Source organism: Acanthopagrus latus, chromosome 1, assembly GCF_904848185.1.
Source record: "Acanthopagrus latus isolate v.2019 chromosome 1, fAcaLat1.1, whole genome shotgun sequence".
Taxonomy (NCBI): Eukaryota; Metazoa; Chordata; class Actinopteri; order Spariformes; family Sparidae; genus Acanthopagrus; species Acanthopagrus latus.
The window spans coordinates 4,074,896-4,095,227 of record NC_051039.1 but is presented as its reverse complement, the minus strand read 5'-3'; the positions used below and the strand labels follow the sequence as shown (position 1 = coordinate 4,095,227).

The 20,332-nt window shown below is 40.1% G+C and overlaps 1 protein-coding gene across 3 annotated transcripts in view; it reads left to right on the top strand.

Moving 5' to 3' along the window:
• Positions 1 to 20,332, top strand: part of LOC119024399 (voltage-dependent T-type calcium channel subunit alpha-1I-like) — a 224,257-nt gene that overhangs the window by 191,090 nt on the left and 12,835 nt on the right. For all 3 annotated transcript variants that reach the window (XM_037107182.1, XM_037107191.1, XM_037107200.1), the window contains 6 exons: positions 834 to 943; positions 4,299 to 4,432; positions 6,800 to 6,870; positions 11,545 to 11,623; positions 12,956 to 13,077; positions 14,705 to 15,151. In XM_037107182.1, the coding sequence (XP_036963077.1) occupies positions 834 to 943; positions 4,299 to 4,432; positions 6,800 to 6,870; positions 11,545 to 11,623; positions 12,956 to 13,077; positions 14,705 to 15,151 (963 nt within the window). The remainder of the gene's footprint in view (positions 1 to 833; positions 944 to 4,298; positions 4,433 to 6,799; positions 6,871 to 11,544; positions 11,624 to 12,955; positions 13,078 to 14,704; positions 15,152 to 20,332) is intronic.

Here is a 20,332-nt window from a genome sequence, read left to right as displayed (position 1 = left end):
TTAATTCTCATTTTATAACAAACTAAATATTAAGAGACATGCTGTACTTGACACAAAGCAATTTAAGCTAAGCTAATAAGCTGCAGTTGCTAACTTCATATTCACTCTACAGACATGAGTTGTATCAAGATTCCATGGACGGGCTTATAAATGACACCACTGCAGTCATTTGTAGGGGAATGCAGTGCGATTTATGTCTTATACATATTATGGGTTCTTTGGAACTTGTTACCTATATACAGTAAATTAACTTTATGCAAAATTCTAGCCATATTACAATCAATTCAAGTCAGTAACATACAGGAGCATATATTTTTTTCTTCTTCCTTAATCGGTCTGCAGTGGTTGTGATAATAAGGTTTAATATTTGCATTTAACACAAGCTTATGATTCATATATTCATTCTCTGGCTGACGCATTAATACCAGTGTGTTAGAAAACTGTTCTCTGTTCGTCCCCAGAGTCGGACATAGTTTATCTGTCTGTCTCAATTAAGCTCTTTTCTATTAAAAGAGATTAATTGGCAAGATGCGTTACTCACATTGACAGAACAGATTCACAGATCTAATCCCTCCTTGTCATGTTATTTTCTCGCTCTGCTCAAACAAACGTTCTCTTATCGATGTGACGAATGTGAAACAACAAACAAAATCTGTTTACAATTTCTCACCGTGGACAAAGACGTGGTTGTGGGGTAAACTGTGATAGAACAAAAGGTAATATTTCATTTCTCACAGTTAAGATCAGAGATGAGAATAGAGGAAATTAACTGTCTATTACTCCTGCTTCATGTTTTTTTTCTAACCTCTATCCCCCGTTTCTCTCCGTCTCAGTCTCTGGAGACTGCACTGAAGTACTGCAACTACTTCTTCACCTCCACCTTTGTGATCGAGGCCTCTCTGAAGCTGGTAGCATTCGGCTTTCGACGCTTCTTCAAGGACAGGTACAAAGGGGACACTAATGAGTGTTGTGAACCCACCGGTTGATGGGTAATATAACACGCTCTCAAACATCTTAAAGGGGCAGTGTTTGCATTTTCCAAAATTGGGATGTAATTGCTGATGTGTGTTTTATTAAACATGGCATTTTGGCTCTTCACAGTGTCACTACAGGGATTGGCAGCTTCAAATAGCAATAATAAATAAAAGGAACCCCAAAATCCTCATCATTTTAATCCACTGTAATAAACATTATGGTGTCATTTTACAGACATATTAACTGTAATCTGTTTGCTTATTAATATGCAAATTTAGTAGCATATGCCTTTTTCTGCATCATTTCCCCTCAGTAAGTTCAGTCTTTGTAACTCAGAAAGTGTTCCACATGGTGTTGCTCATAACTTATTCACTATAGTTTGACATGTATTAACCCCACCGAATATACTCGTGAAATATTAAGTATGAGCATGGCTATTCTTGTGGTATCAAGAATTCATTCAGACATCATTACTTTCTATAAATAAGCATGGATTTGGAGGTTATTCAGTGAAAACTCTTTTTTTAATAGCCTAGTGGTTGGAGAATATGGTCACTTATGTGCATCCTAATAGGCAAACAGTTTATGATTAATATATGTACACTAATATTGTTTATTGCACACTTCTGAAAAACATAATTGCTGTCTTGAAAGTTGTTTTTAGTGGGGGTGGAGGTACATTTTGTTGTAAGTGGTCCGGGTGGATGATGTGAGTACAATTCATTGAGTTCACAGCCGTAGTTGGAAAGTTCAGGTCACAAAAGCACTTAAATCTCCGTAGAGATCATGGTTTCTGTTGATAAAGCAAACAGGGCCTGTCTCCTGCTTTAAGTCACTGTTGACTTGTTATGTTTTACGCATTCAGTGCTTTGAGTGCCTAATTGTGAGCATAAAAAGGAAGACTAATGCTTTAGTTCCTGAGGGCAAATATTGTACTACAAGAGTAAGTAATGGAGGAAAACAAATTAAATGAATTACCAGTGAATAGTTGCAAATGCATTCGGCATCAAAGTTTTGTGACCTTCCTCATGTTGAAAGAAGATACAATCCAGGCCAAAATAAGTGGCCTTCGAAACTTTTAATTAATGTTCCAAAAAACAAAATGTATTAAAAGACAGGGCAGGGTCCTTTAGATGGATGGAAGGATGTTAAAAAAAAAAATTGGTTCATAAACGCAACTGGATCTCTGGTAACACTGAAGATAGTTAAAGCATGATTAAAGGAAATGATTACAACCTCTCTGCATGCTATTCATAAACAAATGGTAATGACAGTACTCAGACATTCAGAACGCATAATTATATGTAGAACTACTGGTTTTTAAAGATAAATCAGACAAACACAGACTTTTATTGTGTTTTAGACTAAATGAATGACTCAAACCTAGGCAGCGCAGGTGCAGAGACTTGTTTTAATAGATTTCAGTACCTACACCCAACATCTTAATAATGTAGTGAGGATGGTCCTCTCTCTGTCATGTGCCCGGGCTTGTGGAGCAGCTGTGATGGTGCTGGTGAATATTATTTGAGATACCCGACTTCCGATCAGTTTCTAGAATTGTGGGTGTGCTGGAGCAAATTACCTCTTCTTTGCAAAATGATTTTTTCCGGCCTTTTTTAATGCCCTTTGCCTGTCTCACTGTTCCTGTCGCTCTGTCTCTCCTCTTCGCTGTCGCTTACTCTCCAATGTAAGCAGAAGCATCTTTAGTCATATTATTCATTCTGTCCTCTTTTCCTCTGTATCCCCCTCTCTTTTCGTGCCATCACGCTCTTGTATGTTTTTGGAAAGCTCTTGCTTTATTAGGCGACACCGTTGTGTGTGTGTTTACACCCTGTGAGCCAGTTGTGTGCCGGTGCTGCTGCTCTGGAACTGAGATATTATCTAGGACGAGACACATTAACTGTGGAGGAACATACCGCAGGCAGTAATTTTGCATTAAATTGAGTTTAAAAAAATGTAACAAACTTCACTAAAAAAAGTGTAACAGTCTTACTTACCAAGAGGTTACACTACAGTGTGACATACGCGACTGTTTTACCAAGAGCAGTGTTGACAGTTTGAGAGGTTTCTCAATATACAGCCTCAGGCCAGGTGAAATCTGAGTTGTTGTCCTTTAAAATGCTGTTTTTGCAGACTGCTTGCCCTATAACGTAAATATGTGTGAGGTGGCTGTAATGTGCAGTAGACAAGGCAAATGATAAGAGAATGATGTCTTACATATAATCAGTAGTGGTTAGAAAGTGTCAAATTATGTCACTCACAATATATCAGATTTTTTTTGCCCATTAACGTCCAGTGTGTAGAATTTTCTGGTACCTATTACAGTACATGACATACGATATCTGCAACGCAACCCATTTAATGCACAAAAGCAGAGAAAGCCTACAATCAAAATACAAAATATCTCTAAAAGTAATTATACTAGCAAAATAAATTGACTTGACTTTTGGCATAGAATTAAATTACTAAAATCAAGTATATGGACAGAGAAGTTGGCTTAAATAACAGACCAGTGTTTTATATTGTTAACTACTGTCAGTGAAAATTAAACATATGCTGTATCTTATCTTTCATCACAACAGAATCAAAAAACATGAAGTCAGTAAAACACAGCCTCCTATAGAGGAGTATGGTATGTTGAAATTTTCATGGATTAGAAAATGAATTCATTCTATTTGAGACCTGATGATATAGATGATATGAACCATATATTAATATCTAAAATCTGAGAAAATGTGAAAGAATATGACAGTCTTGCACACTTGGTCACCTTTTGGATGAGTAAAAAAAATTAGAGTGTCCTCCAGTTTCTTGCCATTATGTGGGAATTTTTGTGTGTAGGAAAATAAATAATTTTCTTAAAAAAGACCTGTATCTCAAGATAAGTGTAGCATTGAAGGTGTTATTCTAGTTTAACAATAAATATTCATGACAGGAGCGGGCCTTCAGGAAAAGGTGGACTGTAACCCATTCTTCCGCCACGTGAGCTGTGGGAGAATCATGCAAATTAAGCATTAAGTTGATGCAGATGATTAATATTCATAGGGAAATTAACATAACACAGACCCCTGATGTGTGCAGCCATGAAGTCCTGAGTCCACACATGGAGCCCAGAATCCAAATTCATGCAATTCTCCTGCTTACAGCTAGTTCTGTAAATTATGGCAGATTGAAAAATCCCTCGGTGTGTGTGTGTGTTTTAAAAATGACCGGAATCAGTGGGCCCATCTTAAACCGTGGAGCAATGTAGTGCCCAGTTTACAATATTGACATGTTTCTGTGTGTGTGTGTGTGTGTGTGTGTGTGTGTGTGTGTGTGTAAAGGTGGAACCAGCTGGACCTGGCCATTGTGCTGCTGTCAGTGATGGGCATCACCCTGGAGGAGATTGAGATCAACGCCTCCCTTCCCATCAACCCCACCATTATCAGGATCATGAGGGTACTCAGGATAGCAAGAGGTACACACACACACACACACACACACACACACACACACACACACACACACACACACACACACACACACAGACAAAATTTAAACACAATCACACTGTGTGCTCATGTTCATTCAACCATTAAATTTTAATCTCAACTGCAGAAACATCACTGCATTTAATATTGGTTTATATTAGAGGCGTACCTTTTCTCTAACTTCACTGGTTAAAAAGCTATATTAGACATATATTTATATAAAATATATGTAAAATGTATATATTTTGGTGAAAAGTCTCTACTTTTTCTCCTGCTTTTTTTTTTTTATTTGCTCCTAATGCAAGCTCAACACTACAGTTATATTCAACAGGTATGATAAATAAAAAAAATAATGTGCACATTTCACTAGTAATTTAACAGATTTACAGCAGTGTGTTAAATAATGAAAACACCATCCTTTTTCCGGGACTACTTTGCCAATTTTATCATTCTGTGTTTAACTACTGAAACTCAGCACTTCCTGTCACTAATTATTCACATTAAAAGCTTTGCAGCTGCTCAACAGACTGTCCAACCCTCAACTCAAAAAAACAGACGCATACGTTGTTAGTGTGAGCAGCTTGTAATGACCCACGTGTATGTTAATCATTAGGTTATAACTTTGGGAATTACTTGCAATCGGCGTATCTATTTGTTTATGTATGAAGACATTTAGCGATAGATGAAATCTCTCTCTCTCTCTTTTAATGGGCAAAGCTGTTTATTCACTGATTCAATTATTGCTGTGGGAACGTACACTTTTATTGGCAAAGACAAATGAACTCATAAGGTAAGGCTTAATGTAAATTGTGATTTCTGTTTTGTTTGACTAATTCCTAGTTTATCTATCATGCTATGGGCTTATTCAAACTAGATTTAGGATGAGACAAGGCTCAGTGAAACGCAAACATTAACAAACTTTACATCTCATAGCCCGTATTCGTCTGTCATTTACAGTCCTACAGTTGCCTTAACTCTCCCAAAATGAAGGTAAATCTGATATTCCATTCCTATGTTTCAGTCTCTCTGCTGTTTTATGGCTCATTCAGTACCTTTGTTCTTATTATTCAGAAGAAATTACAGAACTAGCTCTCTGGACAGTGCCGATTCCTCTTAACTTCACAGTGAGGAGGATGAAGGCTAATTACATCAATCTCACTTAAGCCTCGCCCTCTTACCGTCACCCTCTGCCCTCCACAACACTGCCCAGGGAGCGATGAGTGGACCCACGGGTAATATGCTGATTAAACAGCAGCAGGTGGTAATTAGCAAGCAAGTGGGGTATTCGATGATGAGTGTGAGGGCTGCTGGTGACTTAAAGTCATTCCAGTCTTCTCATAATATTTTTACCACTGTGCCTGAATATTAACTAACCTATGTGGCTGTGAGAAAGAATAGAACTGGGGTTTTTAAACTACACGAAACAAAAAGAGATTCAACGACACTGGTTGGATAGTTTCAGAAGCAATGACTTAAAATATTCATGTCATTTAAATTCATACGGCTACCTTGCATTACTGGCTAGGTTGAGTGGAAGTCTGTCAGAACCGGGCCAGACACATCTCTAAGAGTGAATAAAACAGCTTTGTCTCGTTCGCCAACTAAGAATTTTAAAAAAATCCAGCACAGGAAACCAAAACTTGAGTCAAAACTAGTCAAAGTTCTTGAGATTCTCAAAAGTTACTAGAAAAAATTGTCACTTTTGAAAAAGTAAACTTCACCAACACTAAATCCAAAGAAAAAGACAGCTAGTCCCCTAACTAGCACCCTAAGAGCAGAGATGCAACACATATACTTTACACAGAAGATGTCACCAAGACGGGTCTTACAGAGGTTATACAGTTGCTGGCTAATGATTGGCCGTCGATCTAACCGGCTGCTACATCCACCCTTTCTTCACAACATACACATAACCCCCACCAACCACACTAACAGGGCTCCATCTCCCAGGAGGCTTTATTGTCTGAGCGTCCATTCCCATTTCCCATCAGACTACAACCCTGTTTTTTTTGTTTTTTTTTTTTTCTCTCTCTGCTATTGCCACATTATCAGCCATGTTCCACCAGAAATTGGACCACTGGGAGTTGTGTAGGGTCTCTAATGGAGAGGCGGGAACCTATTCCCTTCCCATTCCTCCTCTTTCTCTGCCAACCTCTTATCTGTCTTGATCGCTGCCTTCCATCTCTGTGGTGCCTTTTGTTTTCCGGTCCTTTGTTTCACTTTCTTTCACTCTCAGATATTGGCTGTTGTTTATCACATCTGTCCAAAGCAGCACACAGACCCACATGCATGCACACATTCACAGTGTGTGCATTTGGATGCCATCGTTGTCTGACCCTGCGTTCTCTCTACAGTGTTAAAGTTGTTGAAAATGGCAACCGGGATGAGAGCTCTGCTAGACACAGTGGTCCAGGCTCTACCTCAGGTATGTTTCTCACACTCACACACACACACACACACACACACCCTCCTTCAGCTTATCACAAGGACACACAGGAGTTAATTAACATTTGAGGAATGATAAACGATTGCTGGTGAGAGGAGCTCCTTGAGAATTCTGACTTTCAGGGGAGTCAGGTCATGACTAAATCTTGCCCCCAATGTTACAACACCTTGCTAACTTCCCACTGTTCTGCCCATTTATTCAGGAAATATAAAGACCTTTGGCATTAATATAAGGTTCTTAATTCCCACTGCTGTCGATGGGAAAAGAGCATGTGAAACGTTTTGCTCCCTCAGTACGTCAAAAACCGTTTTGGTCCTGCAGCCTTTGCTCAGATTTTGGTATTCAAAGTATTTGCTTCTCCTTGAATGTCTGGAATACAAGCACAGTGTTCTGGCAGGAATTCCATACATTAGTTGCATTATATCATCCCCACGGATGGATTTTCCTGGAGTGGGAACCGAAGATCAATATGCATGAAAAGGGAAACAACATGAACATTTTTACAAACTGAAAAAGTACGCTGTGAAATGGATAGTCTTATTTCCTGCATTCTCTTACTTTCCCTCTGACTGCCTCTGCTGCTGAACATTTCTCCATCACTGTCACTTTGTCTTTGTCTGTTCAGTTATTAATTACCTGTGCTTCCTTTGCCTGAAGCAGGTGGTGCATTTAATGATAGAGACGGATTAAGTGTCGCCCAGTTAGTGGCAGGGAGGATGTTTTTTAATGTCCGATAAATGATGATGTATCTTTGTCACCTCTGGTTTGACAAAATGCCCAACTAAAGATAAGTGGCTTTGGATTTTAAGCAGTAAAACAATAAAGAAGCCATGTGTCCAGTACACCCAGTGAGAGATGACATACCTTCTGGAATGACTATGTATAAATGGTGGTGTGGTGTTTTTTAGTCGGTGCAGTAAAGGATACATCAGGGTGGGCAGGGCACATCTTACATCTAACACAAACAGAGCAGCCATTTGGAAATAATTCTATGAAACATGTGTATCTTACAAACATGCACTTAGAGTGGAGGATTAACAAAAAAAAAATATGATTTTCATAAAGATATTACAAGGTAACAGGACCAAAATGTGCAAATAAATACATATATAAAGAATATATTATATCTATTTTGCTGCACATTTGAAAAAAAAAAAAAAAAAGATATTAAAGGTATAAAGTCTGCCCAGGTTTGCCTTTTTATAACATTATGAAAATGAAAAGAAGAACCTAAGAAGATACACTAATGAATCTGTAAAAGCATCTCTCTTTAAAACAGCTCTTTATTAGAGGCATTTATAAAAGGAGGGAAGCAGTGTGTTGATTTTTCCAGGGTAGAGTTTTTCACTTCAGCTCCCTCATCAATGCTCTAACCGGAGCCCTGTGGGAGGATTTTGGTCTCTTGGGTTAGAAAAAAACCTTTACTCAGACAGACGCACAGACATACACACATTAACACAAAATAAACGCTAACTCACACACTGATGTAAAATTACAGTCGCAGAAATCTCCCTCGCCTCAGCTGAACCTCACAATCAATAGTCCCTTTTTTTCCCGTCTGCTTTAACTTGTTTTCTTTCTAGTCCCTGCTCCCTCTTGGGGCAGTTTTCATCGGTTTTGTTGGTCTTGGTTTTGCGGTGGAGACTTAGCAAAAAAATAAATAAAAATCCCATCAAGGTAATAGGGAGTCACTAGGGGTACAGTACTGCATTGTGGTGCTGTGAACATTAGCACACACAAACACACGTCACAGGTCAGTAAGTATTTGTTTTGTTATCTGATTAGATTCTGATTTACATTTTGAACATGAATACTGACAGAAACAGCCTCCCATTAAAAAAATAAAAATAAATGAATAAAAAATAACATACAATGATGTGAAGTCAAAGAAGCCTGTAAGACATCTGTGGAAAAAGAAGTGCAGGACCAGTCCGGCCAGATTATTCTCTGTGATGCTGCAATAACACTGACAATGTTTATTTTATTTTTTATTTTTAGTAATATGAGAATCATAAGCAGCCTCACAGTATCATTTGAAGCATACTGAAGTTGTATAGCAAACTTTCTGTTGTCATGGTGCCGTTCAGCTAATGCACTCTCTAGATGACAATGTTTGATGTGACCGTGTACATGCACCCATACAAATGTATTCAAAGGGGGAGGTTCACTGCTTTTTCACCTCAACATAGAAATGCTGTCTTCTAATAGGTAATCATGCCAAAACTTCACTGATAGCTTTATGTTTTGTTTTTTTTTTTTTACAGACATTATATTCTGCTGGGTTAGTGTGATGAAAGCCCTTCAGGAACCATGATACATTTTCTTTTTGGAGAAAAAAAAGGAAGGAGGATTAGGTTCAACTTGACATTTCATCAACACTTGACTTTTTCTCCAGGGTACATCCCCACATTAAGCCACTACAAGTTAAAAGACAAGTGTATTAACCTGCAAAGTGAGCAGGGGCAGTTTAAAATGACTGATGGAGCAACGACTTTATTCCATGGGATGACTTTTTCAGATAAGATAAATGCATAATGTCATCATATTTAAAGTTAAATCAGCTAAATCAGAGGTAAATGAACCATTTTATTAGAATATACTCAGTAAACCCGATTCGAAAATCATTCTGCAACAGTATCCGTTCATATAAATGGTGTGAATAATAATACAGGTGCAATTTAATTTGAGTTTATCTTTATTTAAAGTTTATCAAGATGTCTGCAGTATCAGAACACATCTGCTGAAGTTTTGAGCGTGTCAGCTGCAAAAATAAAGTCACTGCAGCATAATGTTCCCGTTTTACATTAGAACAACAGCAACATGTTATCAGTCCCAACTCATCATATACAGCAGCTTGGTCAGCAGCCCAATAACCTTCAAACTATGAAGTTCTACTTGGTTTAGGCATATCATATCATGGTTTGGGATGAAATAAATATGTTACTTATGTAAGGTTACTTACAGTATATAATCTGTGTTACCAAATGTAACATTTAAAGAAAGCCAACGGACTTGGCTTCAGCAAAGGTTCTGTGTTTGACCCGCCCATCCACCCCAACCACCACCTGCGCTATGAGTTAGTCTAATGAGAAGCTGTCATCTCAATACAAGGCTGTTCTGAAGGCTTAGCTATGCACAGTTATACATTATGACACAATTATAAAAAAAGAAAGAAAAGAATTAGAAGAAAGAACATGTAGATGAGTGAGTCGAGGTTTCATTAGTATAAATGAAACAAAAGAAAAATGTTCAGTAAAAGTTTTCAGATCCACGCAGGTTCGTTTGCTATGGAAACCAAAGGTATAAATATCAAAGTCCACCTATACTGTGTTTCTCACAAAGCATCTGTCGCCTGGTTGCCGGCTCTAATGCTTCCACCCGACAATCTGTTTCTTATACCGCGGCATCCTCATCCCTGCGGTGTGCTTTCGTTCTCTGCTCCAGGGATCTAAAGACATCAGATGGGCTTAAGTTACAAGCTGCAAAAATGCTGCGGGCCAAGTCGTAGCTTTTAATATCCACCAGGAAACATAAACATGCACAACTGGGGAGAGAAAGAAAGCTTTCCCCAGGCTTTGCCTTACCTATCCGAATATCCCTACTTCTCCCTCCCTCATTATCTCCAATGTCACCCTCTCCTCCAATAACAACTGTATATCTTATTCTTTTCCAATCTCCTCTCAAAGTTTTATCTGCCTATCTAATGGAATTCTACAGTCACGTATTCAAATGCACCTCATTGCCTTCCCTGTGGCTAATGGCATTCTACTTATTGCCCGCTACTGCACCCCAGGGAGTCCTTTACCCATTTGCATTGCATATCTCTATCTGTGAATGCTTTGAGTCTCTACACGGATGGATTCATACCTTTTGAAGAAGTGGGCAAGTAAAATGTTCCCAAAAACCGTGTAATCGAGTGTTTATCCGTGATTTGAGGCAGGAAGGAGTTTATGTTGCCGTTTTCTGAATTGTGTTGCAGCTTTTGTTGTCTGCAACTATTTTCTGTTTAGATGGAAACATTTCTGGGACCCTGGATGTGCATTTTTTTTTAGTTTTATGACCTTTAAAAGCCGCCCTAACAAACAGTCAGAACCCAATGCAGAGTTTCATAAATGCATGAGCATCTATTACAAAATAAGCCCGTTTTCATATTTTATGAAGAGCGTTGTCCATCCGGCTGGATGGGCAACACGGTGAGAGACACTTTTCACAGAAGGTCTGACAAACCCGAAACTGTTTAGCAGCTTCATTGGTTGTTGTGGAACCTGCCGCTTGACCTTCAGTAATGCTCTTTACTGATAATGTCCCTGGCAAGTGGAAAACATTTTTTTGTATCAGAATAAAACCTACGAGAATCATCTATAGTCGACATTTCATGCAAGATGATGACAATACTGGTCACATCGGATAATGTCGTTAGGTCACGTTGTGTGTAATGTGGTATAGACACCTAAATGTTTATTTTGTACTATTTAATTGTGATCTTTTAAAAATTAGGGTGAGTGCAAGAGTAGGGTTCAACCACTAAATCAGTGCCTACAAGATCAGACCCACCATACCTAAATGTAGTAGTACACCTGATTTATTACAGCAAAGGTAAATATAAGTATCATCTCTTCACGTAACATGCAAATGTTCCTTTGTGTCCGACAGGTGGGAAACCTCGGTCTGCTCTTCATGTTGCTGTTCTTCATCTACGCAGCTCTGGGAGTGGAGCTGTTTGGAGAGCTGGGTAAGTCTGCTCACCCACCGATCTGTTCCAAAACAAGCGTTTTAAAAAAAAAAAAAAAACACGTTAATAACTGTACCCAGAAACAAGCCGTGACCTATTCCTTCTTGAAGAAACTTCCACTAATTATCACAACACCATGTGGCTCGTCAGAGTTGTGTTTGTTCAGTCGCCGTCTGTTGGGCCACACTGTTGTGTCTAAATTGAAAATGAGCTTTCCAATTTGAATTTGGCTTGTCAGATAAACATAATGACTGAACTCTACTCAAGATATTGCAGTCATTTCTACAAATCTCTAGCTTAAAAAATGGTTTAATTTGAGTGAAAATGAAGAGAAAAGGGATAATCCTGGAAGTCAAAGTCAGGTAATGTGAAAACACAAATCAATCAACCAAAGTATTAAGTGGAATAAATCCTCAATTTTCATTCCTCTTTGGCACCAAAACTCTCTAACCCGACTGGATGACAGATATGATGAGAACATAACCTCTTCCATGCATGTTTGCAGGCTTGGCTTGCCTCATTGCCCAGCATGGCAGACGTTTCAATCTCTCTCCCAACAAGGATACTTCCTTGAAAGTGTGTCTTTAACTGATGACTCACTTGTCTTGAAGCAATGACATTTACATTAAAAGCAGCTCCTTCAGCAACAGTTGTTGACAGCTGCCTCCTTGTTATGGATTTTCAGCTGTTGTTTTTCAAGCGATGAGCATTATACACCAATCAAAACCCTGGAACGATGACAAAATTGATCTATGGAGCTACCATTCATCTCTGAATGATGATACAGCCCAACCGACTTTACTGCAACCTGCTTCGAGGCGGCCTTGAAGCAGATTCTAGTGATGATCCATCCAACTCTGCATATTTAAACTGATCAAAACACAAATCAGTGCGGCCGGGTTTGACTGCAGTCAAGTGCCAATGAAAAAGCCCTACATATAAGTATATGTGGCACTTGGATGTTAGCTTTGATGACTCTATTATCTGATAGGCTTGAAGTCCTGTTCAAACTAACATCCAACAGAACACATGCTCTGGGATACCTACAGTTGTCTTTGTTCATTTTGACCCAGATGAAGACGAAGTGGTGTCAAAATGTCTCCATTATTAAAGGCTGTGAATCAGTGTTCGCCAGTCTGGCTCATTTCTGATAAAGCAGCATGAAGGGACGCAACGATGCGAACTTTTCCAAGACTGTTTTGACCAAAGAAACCAATTTGAAGTTGTGATCTCTCACACGTTTATAAAAGTTTGACATTACCAGTATTTCATTCTCTGTCCCCTTTCTTTCTCTTCTTCCCTCTTTTTTTTTCTCCTCACATCTTCTCTCAGTGTGTAACGCTGACTACCCGTGTGAAGGAATGAGCCGACACGCCACCTTTGAAAACTTTGGGATGGCCTTCCTCACACTCTTTCAGGTTTCCACCGGAGACAATTGGAACGGCATCATGAAGGTAATACAGTTTACAGCGAGTTCATATTACACTTATCACTTGACATTTGCCACTTGGCCCGGGAGAAGTAATTGACAACACTGATCGATTCTCACTTTTCTGCACCGTCACCTCATCTCCGACTTTACAGGCGGAACAAATTTTCTGAAATGAAGTTCAGTCAGGAAGGGAACTGTACTTATGTGTCTAGACATATGTACAGGCATCCATTTTTTGTGCTGCCCATACCTATTTTAGACTAATCTCAGCCCAGACAGAAGTCAAGAAGAAATGTAATTGAAGGTCTTCAGATCAGATCCCAGGAGCAGATGATATTTAGGCAGGGGTAATGAGCGCGTCCTTTAGTGAAGGTGGTGCAGGAAAAGTAAATGTGCACTTCCATGCATGAATAAAGATTAACATTTCCACTCGCAAAATCTGATCCATATTTGATCCCCATCTTCATTGTCTCGTCTCTCGCACTCTAATCACGTCCAAGTACCTTGAGCTCTTAAAGATTTGATCACAGCCCATTCCAGAGAGAAAGTTAATCAGCACTGATTACGCTCTTAAAAAAGAGTGACTGACTGTTGACGAAGGCAAGACAGACAGGAACAATTGTTGGCTTTTCAACAGGCCTGATTGTGAGAGTTTGACAGTGTGCTCGGTGAAGACGTTACAAATTGCTCCAGTGTTCACTCTGAATGAGTCACCCTTGATTCAACATGAAGGAATTACCCATTGAATTGTTCCCTTCGAATAACATTCAGATCCTGATAAAACAAACATGCTAATATCAGATTCAACCCTTTTATTGTATTGTAACCATTGCTTTATGATTGATTGATTTATTTATTTTAGCTCTGAATAATAATCAGAGTGTGGGTTTACTGTCATTATTGTGCATGTTGGCCCACCATCACACCGTCGTGACTCACTGGGCACTGCATTGCTTTTCCCAGGATGGTTTAGGCACGACCCGCCCTACTCTGCCCCTGATTTTCCTACCCTGTTATCACCATCATTGCAACTGACCAATCATGCTGTCACAGCGTTGTGACTTGTAATGATGGTGTTTCTGGATCATCAAAATCAATGTTTTCTCCGAGACCATCTTTTAAAGTTACAAAAGGGTGGGGGAAAAAAAAATGCTTCTACAGGAAGCCGTCATGGCTGAGTGGGTCATTTTTAGGAATCGTGCTTAGGAGACAAGGGTTGGGATCCCTGTTGGAACATATTTTTATATTGATACACAAATGGGTTCAATGGGTACTAAACTGAAAGCACTTTGGTGGAAACGCATAGTTAGATCACTTATTATTTTTGGTTTATTTAAAGTTTTCTGACATTTATTGGTTGGGAATCAACAACAAATATACTTGGGTAACTTTAGGAAAACTTGGTCCTTTCACAAGATTAAACAAGTGTTTGATTGGATAACTTCTCCCATGTGCGTCTTTTTGCAGTCTTTCTTTGTCAGAAGGGTATGACGTTACAAAAATGTGATTGGTCAGTTTCAGTTCACCTCTAATTACAGTGTTCTGTCCTTTCCTCCACCTTTCCCACCTGATTCCCCTCTCCGTTTGTCTGTCCGACCCATCCATTCTTCCTCGCCACTAAACCTTCCCAATACGCCACCTCCAACCAGGACACACTGAGGGAGTGCCCACCTGATCACGGCGGCGACTACGGCTGCCACGCTGGACTACAGTTCATCTCCCCGATGTATTTCGTGTCCTTCGTGCTCACGGCTCAGTTTGTCCTGATAAACGTGGTGGTCGCCGTGCTCATGAAGCACCTGGACGATTCCAACAAGGAGGCGCAGGAGGACGCCGAGATGGACGCCGAGATCGAGCTGGAGCTGGCTCAGGGAGGCCTCTGCTGTATGATGGGGGGCATCGGCGCCATCGCCGGGGCCACAGGTGCCGCCGCAACTGGGTCCGGAGTGGGCGGAGGAGCGGCTGGTGCAATTACAGCAGGGACTGTCGGCGGTCCGAGTGGCGGGGTGATTGCACCGCTACGAGATGGAGGAGGAGGCGGTGCAGCTCATGAGACACACACATACCATCGATGTCGGCTCTACTCTCCAGCACAGGTAAGTGAACTTTCAAGAGAGTAATTACTGCTGATACAGAACCACTTCTACTTAATAATTCAGATTAAAGCTGGGTAATATAGAGCTTTGGTTCATGTCGACAATAAAACAAATTCCAGTTCTTTAAGAAACACTAAATGTTCTTTGTAAACCCTTTATTTCCCATTTCCATCATTCCAAAATCACTTGTTTCTTCTTCTTTAGACTTTATTGTTCCCAAGGTGAAATTTACAGCACTGTACACATCAGATAATAAAGGTACAATGACAAAAAACCCACTGAAGTTTAGATTTAGCCTTGAATTAACCAGGACTTCAAGATTGTTTTCAGCCTGATTACAATCAAATCAGATCTCATTTGAATACATTCATCTGTTAACAAGCGACAGTACTCTGGATTAAAACAAAGTGTTTCTTTTCTAAGACAGAGGAGGATGATTTCAGTCGGGTTTCTATTATTTCCACTGTACTGAGCAATAATTCAAATGAAAAGTATTCTTGCATCTCCACAGCAATGTATCAGCGCTGGAGAAAGGTCCCACTGCTCATCTCATCATTCTGGTATAAGGGAAAAAATATATATTCTGGCTTGTTTGTAATTCTTTAAACTTATCACAACGATCGTAAGAGGTGAAAAAACGGGGATGCACTATGGCATGGCATTCTACACCCGCAGTCTCTTCTCTCCAGAAGCTAATCATGTGGGATCATGAGTGATGAGCTGATGATTTCCCAAGTGCAGACTCCCCTGCAGCAAAGACGCCTGTCTGAATTCAGATGACAGTGTCAGGCCGATCGATCACTGGTCATTCAACAATATAATCGCAAATTCACCAATCTCATGGTTGATAGTGACAGCCTGAGAGGTGTTGCTTTCTCACCAGAAGGCCAGTCTGAGAAGTTTCTGCTTCTCATGTGTGAGGATTTGCTGTTTTGCCGGTTTTTTTTAGATGACATGAGACAAAACAAGCAAGTTGCAGATGTCAACTCAGGCTCCCAGAACTTCTGATTTGCATTTTTGATTATTTTCTGTCAGAAATGAATCAAGAGATTAATCTACTATGAAAATACTTGTAAGCTGCAGCAATAAGAAAACAAACCATTGGACCTCACGGAAAAAACAACAGATTTGTGATGATATAAAATAATTCATAGCATACACAAGTTCTCATATTTACAGTGCTTCACTGTATGAGTCATGGACAGTCTCCTCCACAGCAGAGGGAAGCAAATGTTTGACTCATGAATAATAAAACGTCAGTCCATATGACTTTGGAGATTTAACTGAAATAAACTTAATGCAAAATTAATTATCTTGCCTTTTTTGTACATTTTGTTGTTCTTTTATGATCCATGTGATCATTTTGGCTAATTGTAGACTTCGGCGCAGCAATTAGGAAAACTCTTTCACTACTTCAGTGTCTTTGTGCTGTCATGTCACCTGGCGTACAGCCTCTTATCTTTCCAGTGTCACTCAATCAGTCGCCTTCCATCAGGTCAGGGATCACTTTTTCTTTAGCGAAATATTTCATAGCTTCTAACTTTATGTTAAACCACTCTTTTCTCTCTCTTTTCTCACTCTGGCTCACTCACTTTTGTTCCAGGCCCCCCAATACACCGCTGACTCTGCTACATCTGTTGTGTTTTCATCTGCTGACTTAAAAAATCACTATTTGAATATATTCGGTATATATCTTGTTTTTTTACTCTTAGCTGACATTTTGTGAATGAAGCGAAGCCACAAACGGAGCAGAACACATATATTGAAGTGTAGGTGTGTGTAGACGATGCAAAAGATTGTATTTCACGAGCACACACCTCCTCGTGAAGCGGTGGCATACATCAGGTTGAGACGTGAAAGGTTTTGCAGTTGACACGCTAATTTTCAAATGTTTGTCACTTTCGAGCCTGATGTGACGTGAGCGTGTTTTGGATGATGTTGTCACATTCGAGACATGTGACTGAACAAATGAATTGTGATTCGTACTAATGAAAGCCAAAGTCTTAAACTCAGAGGGTTTCCTATTTGTTCCAGAAATAAAGTTTTTAGTGAACACTGACACGTTTTTGAGAAACCCTGAGGTTGTAGGAGGTGTTTTCATACAGTGTCTTGGACAGCATTTTTGATGTGCGTCCTCTGTTTTGATGAGTTTAGAGTTTGCTCCAACATATGTTTAGTATGTTCGTCCTGATTATTTTATATTTTTTCACTTAATAAAACAGTTGGTGCTGCACATCCAGCCAGGCTGTGTGTTTCATCTGCACATGTGGAGTTAATCTCGATTTGTGGCACTACTTTTTTCAAGTACAAGGTGTTGATGACTTATACGCACCTGCGTGCATACATGCATACATGCATACATGCATTAGACCATATGGCATGTCACTAAAACTTCTTTGGAGGAACCACGAACAAAGACACACACGTGTACAGATATTAAATGGCTGCTGTCTCCACTGTTCTAAAAATACCACCAGTGGGGGCCGTGGCAGTGGTGGCGGCAGCGGCGGCGGCTCTCATTCTTCAGCTCTCTGATTGCTGCAACTCAAACAGCAAGTCAGCGCAGGATTCATGTATGATCACGCTCACCTAAAAAATGATAGCACCTGCAGATGAGACCAGGTATTTTTAGATGTTCACTCGCTGAGGTGGAAGGAAAAAAAATAAATAAAAAATAACAACAGGTAAATAAACAAACAAAGGAAGAAACAAAGGGAGAGGTGGGGGAAACGAGCGAAGTCAGGAAATGGAAGCAGGGAAAATAGAACAAATATAAATGACAATTGAAGCCAACAGATGGAGAGAGAAAGAGAGAGAATTAGATGAGGGCAAGTAACCGGGTGCTGCAGCGCGTCACTGAGCAGGTGGCTGAATGAGTGACTCAGTGATCGACGGCTGCTATTTAACTTTTTGACTGAGTGATTACCGAGAGTGACTGAAGGTGTGTTTGCACTGTGTGAGTCTATGGTGGAGTGTTTACTCCTTAACTCTAATGCGTCTGGGCAGGTGACAGCAGTGCTGGGTAAACTGCAAGGTGGCTCATTAGAAATGACCCCGTAAACACAAACGCTGATTAGTAGAGGGAGCTGGGTGTTGGCATCTGATTGCCGGCTGTGCCTCAGACCAAGAAAGACACAACTACAAAGAGGCAGTCTGGGCTGACGCCCATTATTTCTTCATATGGTTGGAAATGTCCTGCAGCTGAAGTTCATCGGTCATGTTAAAGCTGGGAGCAGACCTCTGGTGTGGAAATGTATAAGGTCAAGACACCCAAAACATCCAAAACATGCACCGGAGCAAACACTTAATGGACAAATTCAGTAGATACAAGACACAGTGGAGCAGAGAAAACATCGAGCAAGAGCAATTTTAATGGATGTCCTCAAAAACATTGAGGAAAAATGCTTGTTGATGTGGTTGTGGATTTAGAGACACTGGAAACAAGGACTGGAGGTGGATGATTTAAGTGAGGCGATGCGTAAACCAGCATTTTGGATTTTTCCACCACTTGGGGGCGGCAGCAACAAGCACGAACCAGAACAAGTTGCTTTTTTGGCTGCATTCCCACTGCCAGGACCATCCTCAGGGACCAGGAACGTTTGGAGGAACTCGGTGGAGGTTTAGAAAAAAGTATGGGAACTTTGGGGTGGCTGCTTGTAGGTCCAAACCAAACCAGATTTCTTCTCAGTTGTGCTGCGACACATCAATATGAAGTTACAGCAGAATGCATACAACCAATGGACTGATGATGTCATTGCTTTATAGTTCCAGGTCTTCAGACTGCAGAAGTACGTCCTGAAGTACATCCTTGAAAAGAAGTTCCCTGGGATGAGAAGTGTCAGATACATAGCTTTGAAGTTGTCACAGATGCCTCAAACTTCTTACCAAACAGTTGCATGTTCAAGTTTAAAGTCTTTTTTCAGTACAGCTTGATCCTCATTTTGTAAATCACGGTCTGTGTGACCGACAAAGTCGCAACCATGACCAGTGTCCTTGGATTCTCTATTAGGATATCCTCCCCAGCTCTGTCCTCTTGTCTAGATATGGTCACTTCTGTCCCCAGTAAATCAAAATAGTGATAGCTGTAATGCAGAACTCAACTTTCTAAACTGTAGTCCCCAAATCAATGATTGGCATCAAGGTGGGTTTACACCAGTGGCTGAAAAACTCACGACTGACTCAGAGACGGTTTGAATTTGTCTCCCACCGTCGACACCATCTGGCCAGACTGAAATAGACTCAGACTTCTTCCGACCACTTGTCACACTATCAAAACCATAATCAGCCCAACAGTTATGATCCTAATCTCCACCCATTGAGCTAAAATTATCTGGACCTGAGTCTGACTTCTCACAGACCCTGGTGTGTTTTATAAAATCTGCAAGTGAACCGAATGAACCCAAGTCATCTTTTTTACTTTAGTTCAGACCAAAGGAAATTAATACTGTCATCCATCTTAAAGAATGACACCAAGTCAGTGGGTGAGAGAGGAGGGGAGGAGAGAACAGAGAGAGAGGCTCGCTGTGGAAGACACTGGGAGATTGTGAGTGGGTGGCAGGCTCCGCCACAGTCTCATTGTGCTTATACCTCATTGTCTGTCAGCCTACTGGTATTTTTAACCAGGAGAGGAGTTAAAAATGAAAACGAGGAGGGACTCTTAACGCGTGCCTTCTTATATTCATTGTATTTTAAAATCTCACTTCTGATTAGCCAGCAGATGGCTTTGTCGGGATATGAGCGCAGTGTTCGGCCTATTTTTGTGAGCAATTCATATTGAGATTAAGATTTTTTTTTTCTCCCAAGGAGCACTCAGCCAACAGAAACCAGAATAAAGTCAGACACGATAAGTACAAATAAAAAAAGACAAATACAAAAGTAAGAGGGATGTTAAAATTTGCATAAAAGTACTCGTGCACACAGAAGTCTAACGTAATGGATCAAACTATAAATATCACTAGAGAGGGATTACATCTTCTCATTGTAACCGTCACAAATTTGTTGTTTAAAAGTTCGACTCCAACACAAATTCCAGCCGTTTTGCAGTGTGATCAATTCAGATGCAGTACAGCACTTATCTACTTCTCGTCTCAGGGACAAATAACACAAGCGAGGAGCACAAACAACAAAGTGTTCAGCAACCGAAAGAACAAATCAAGCAGTAATCAGAGCTGTATATACTTA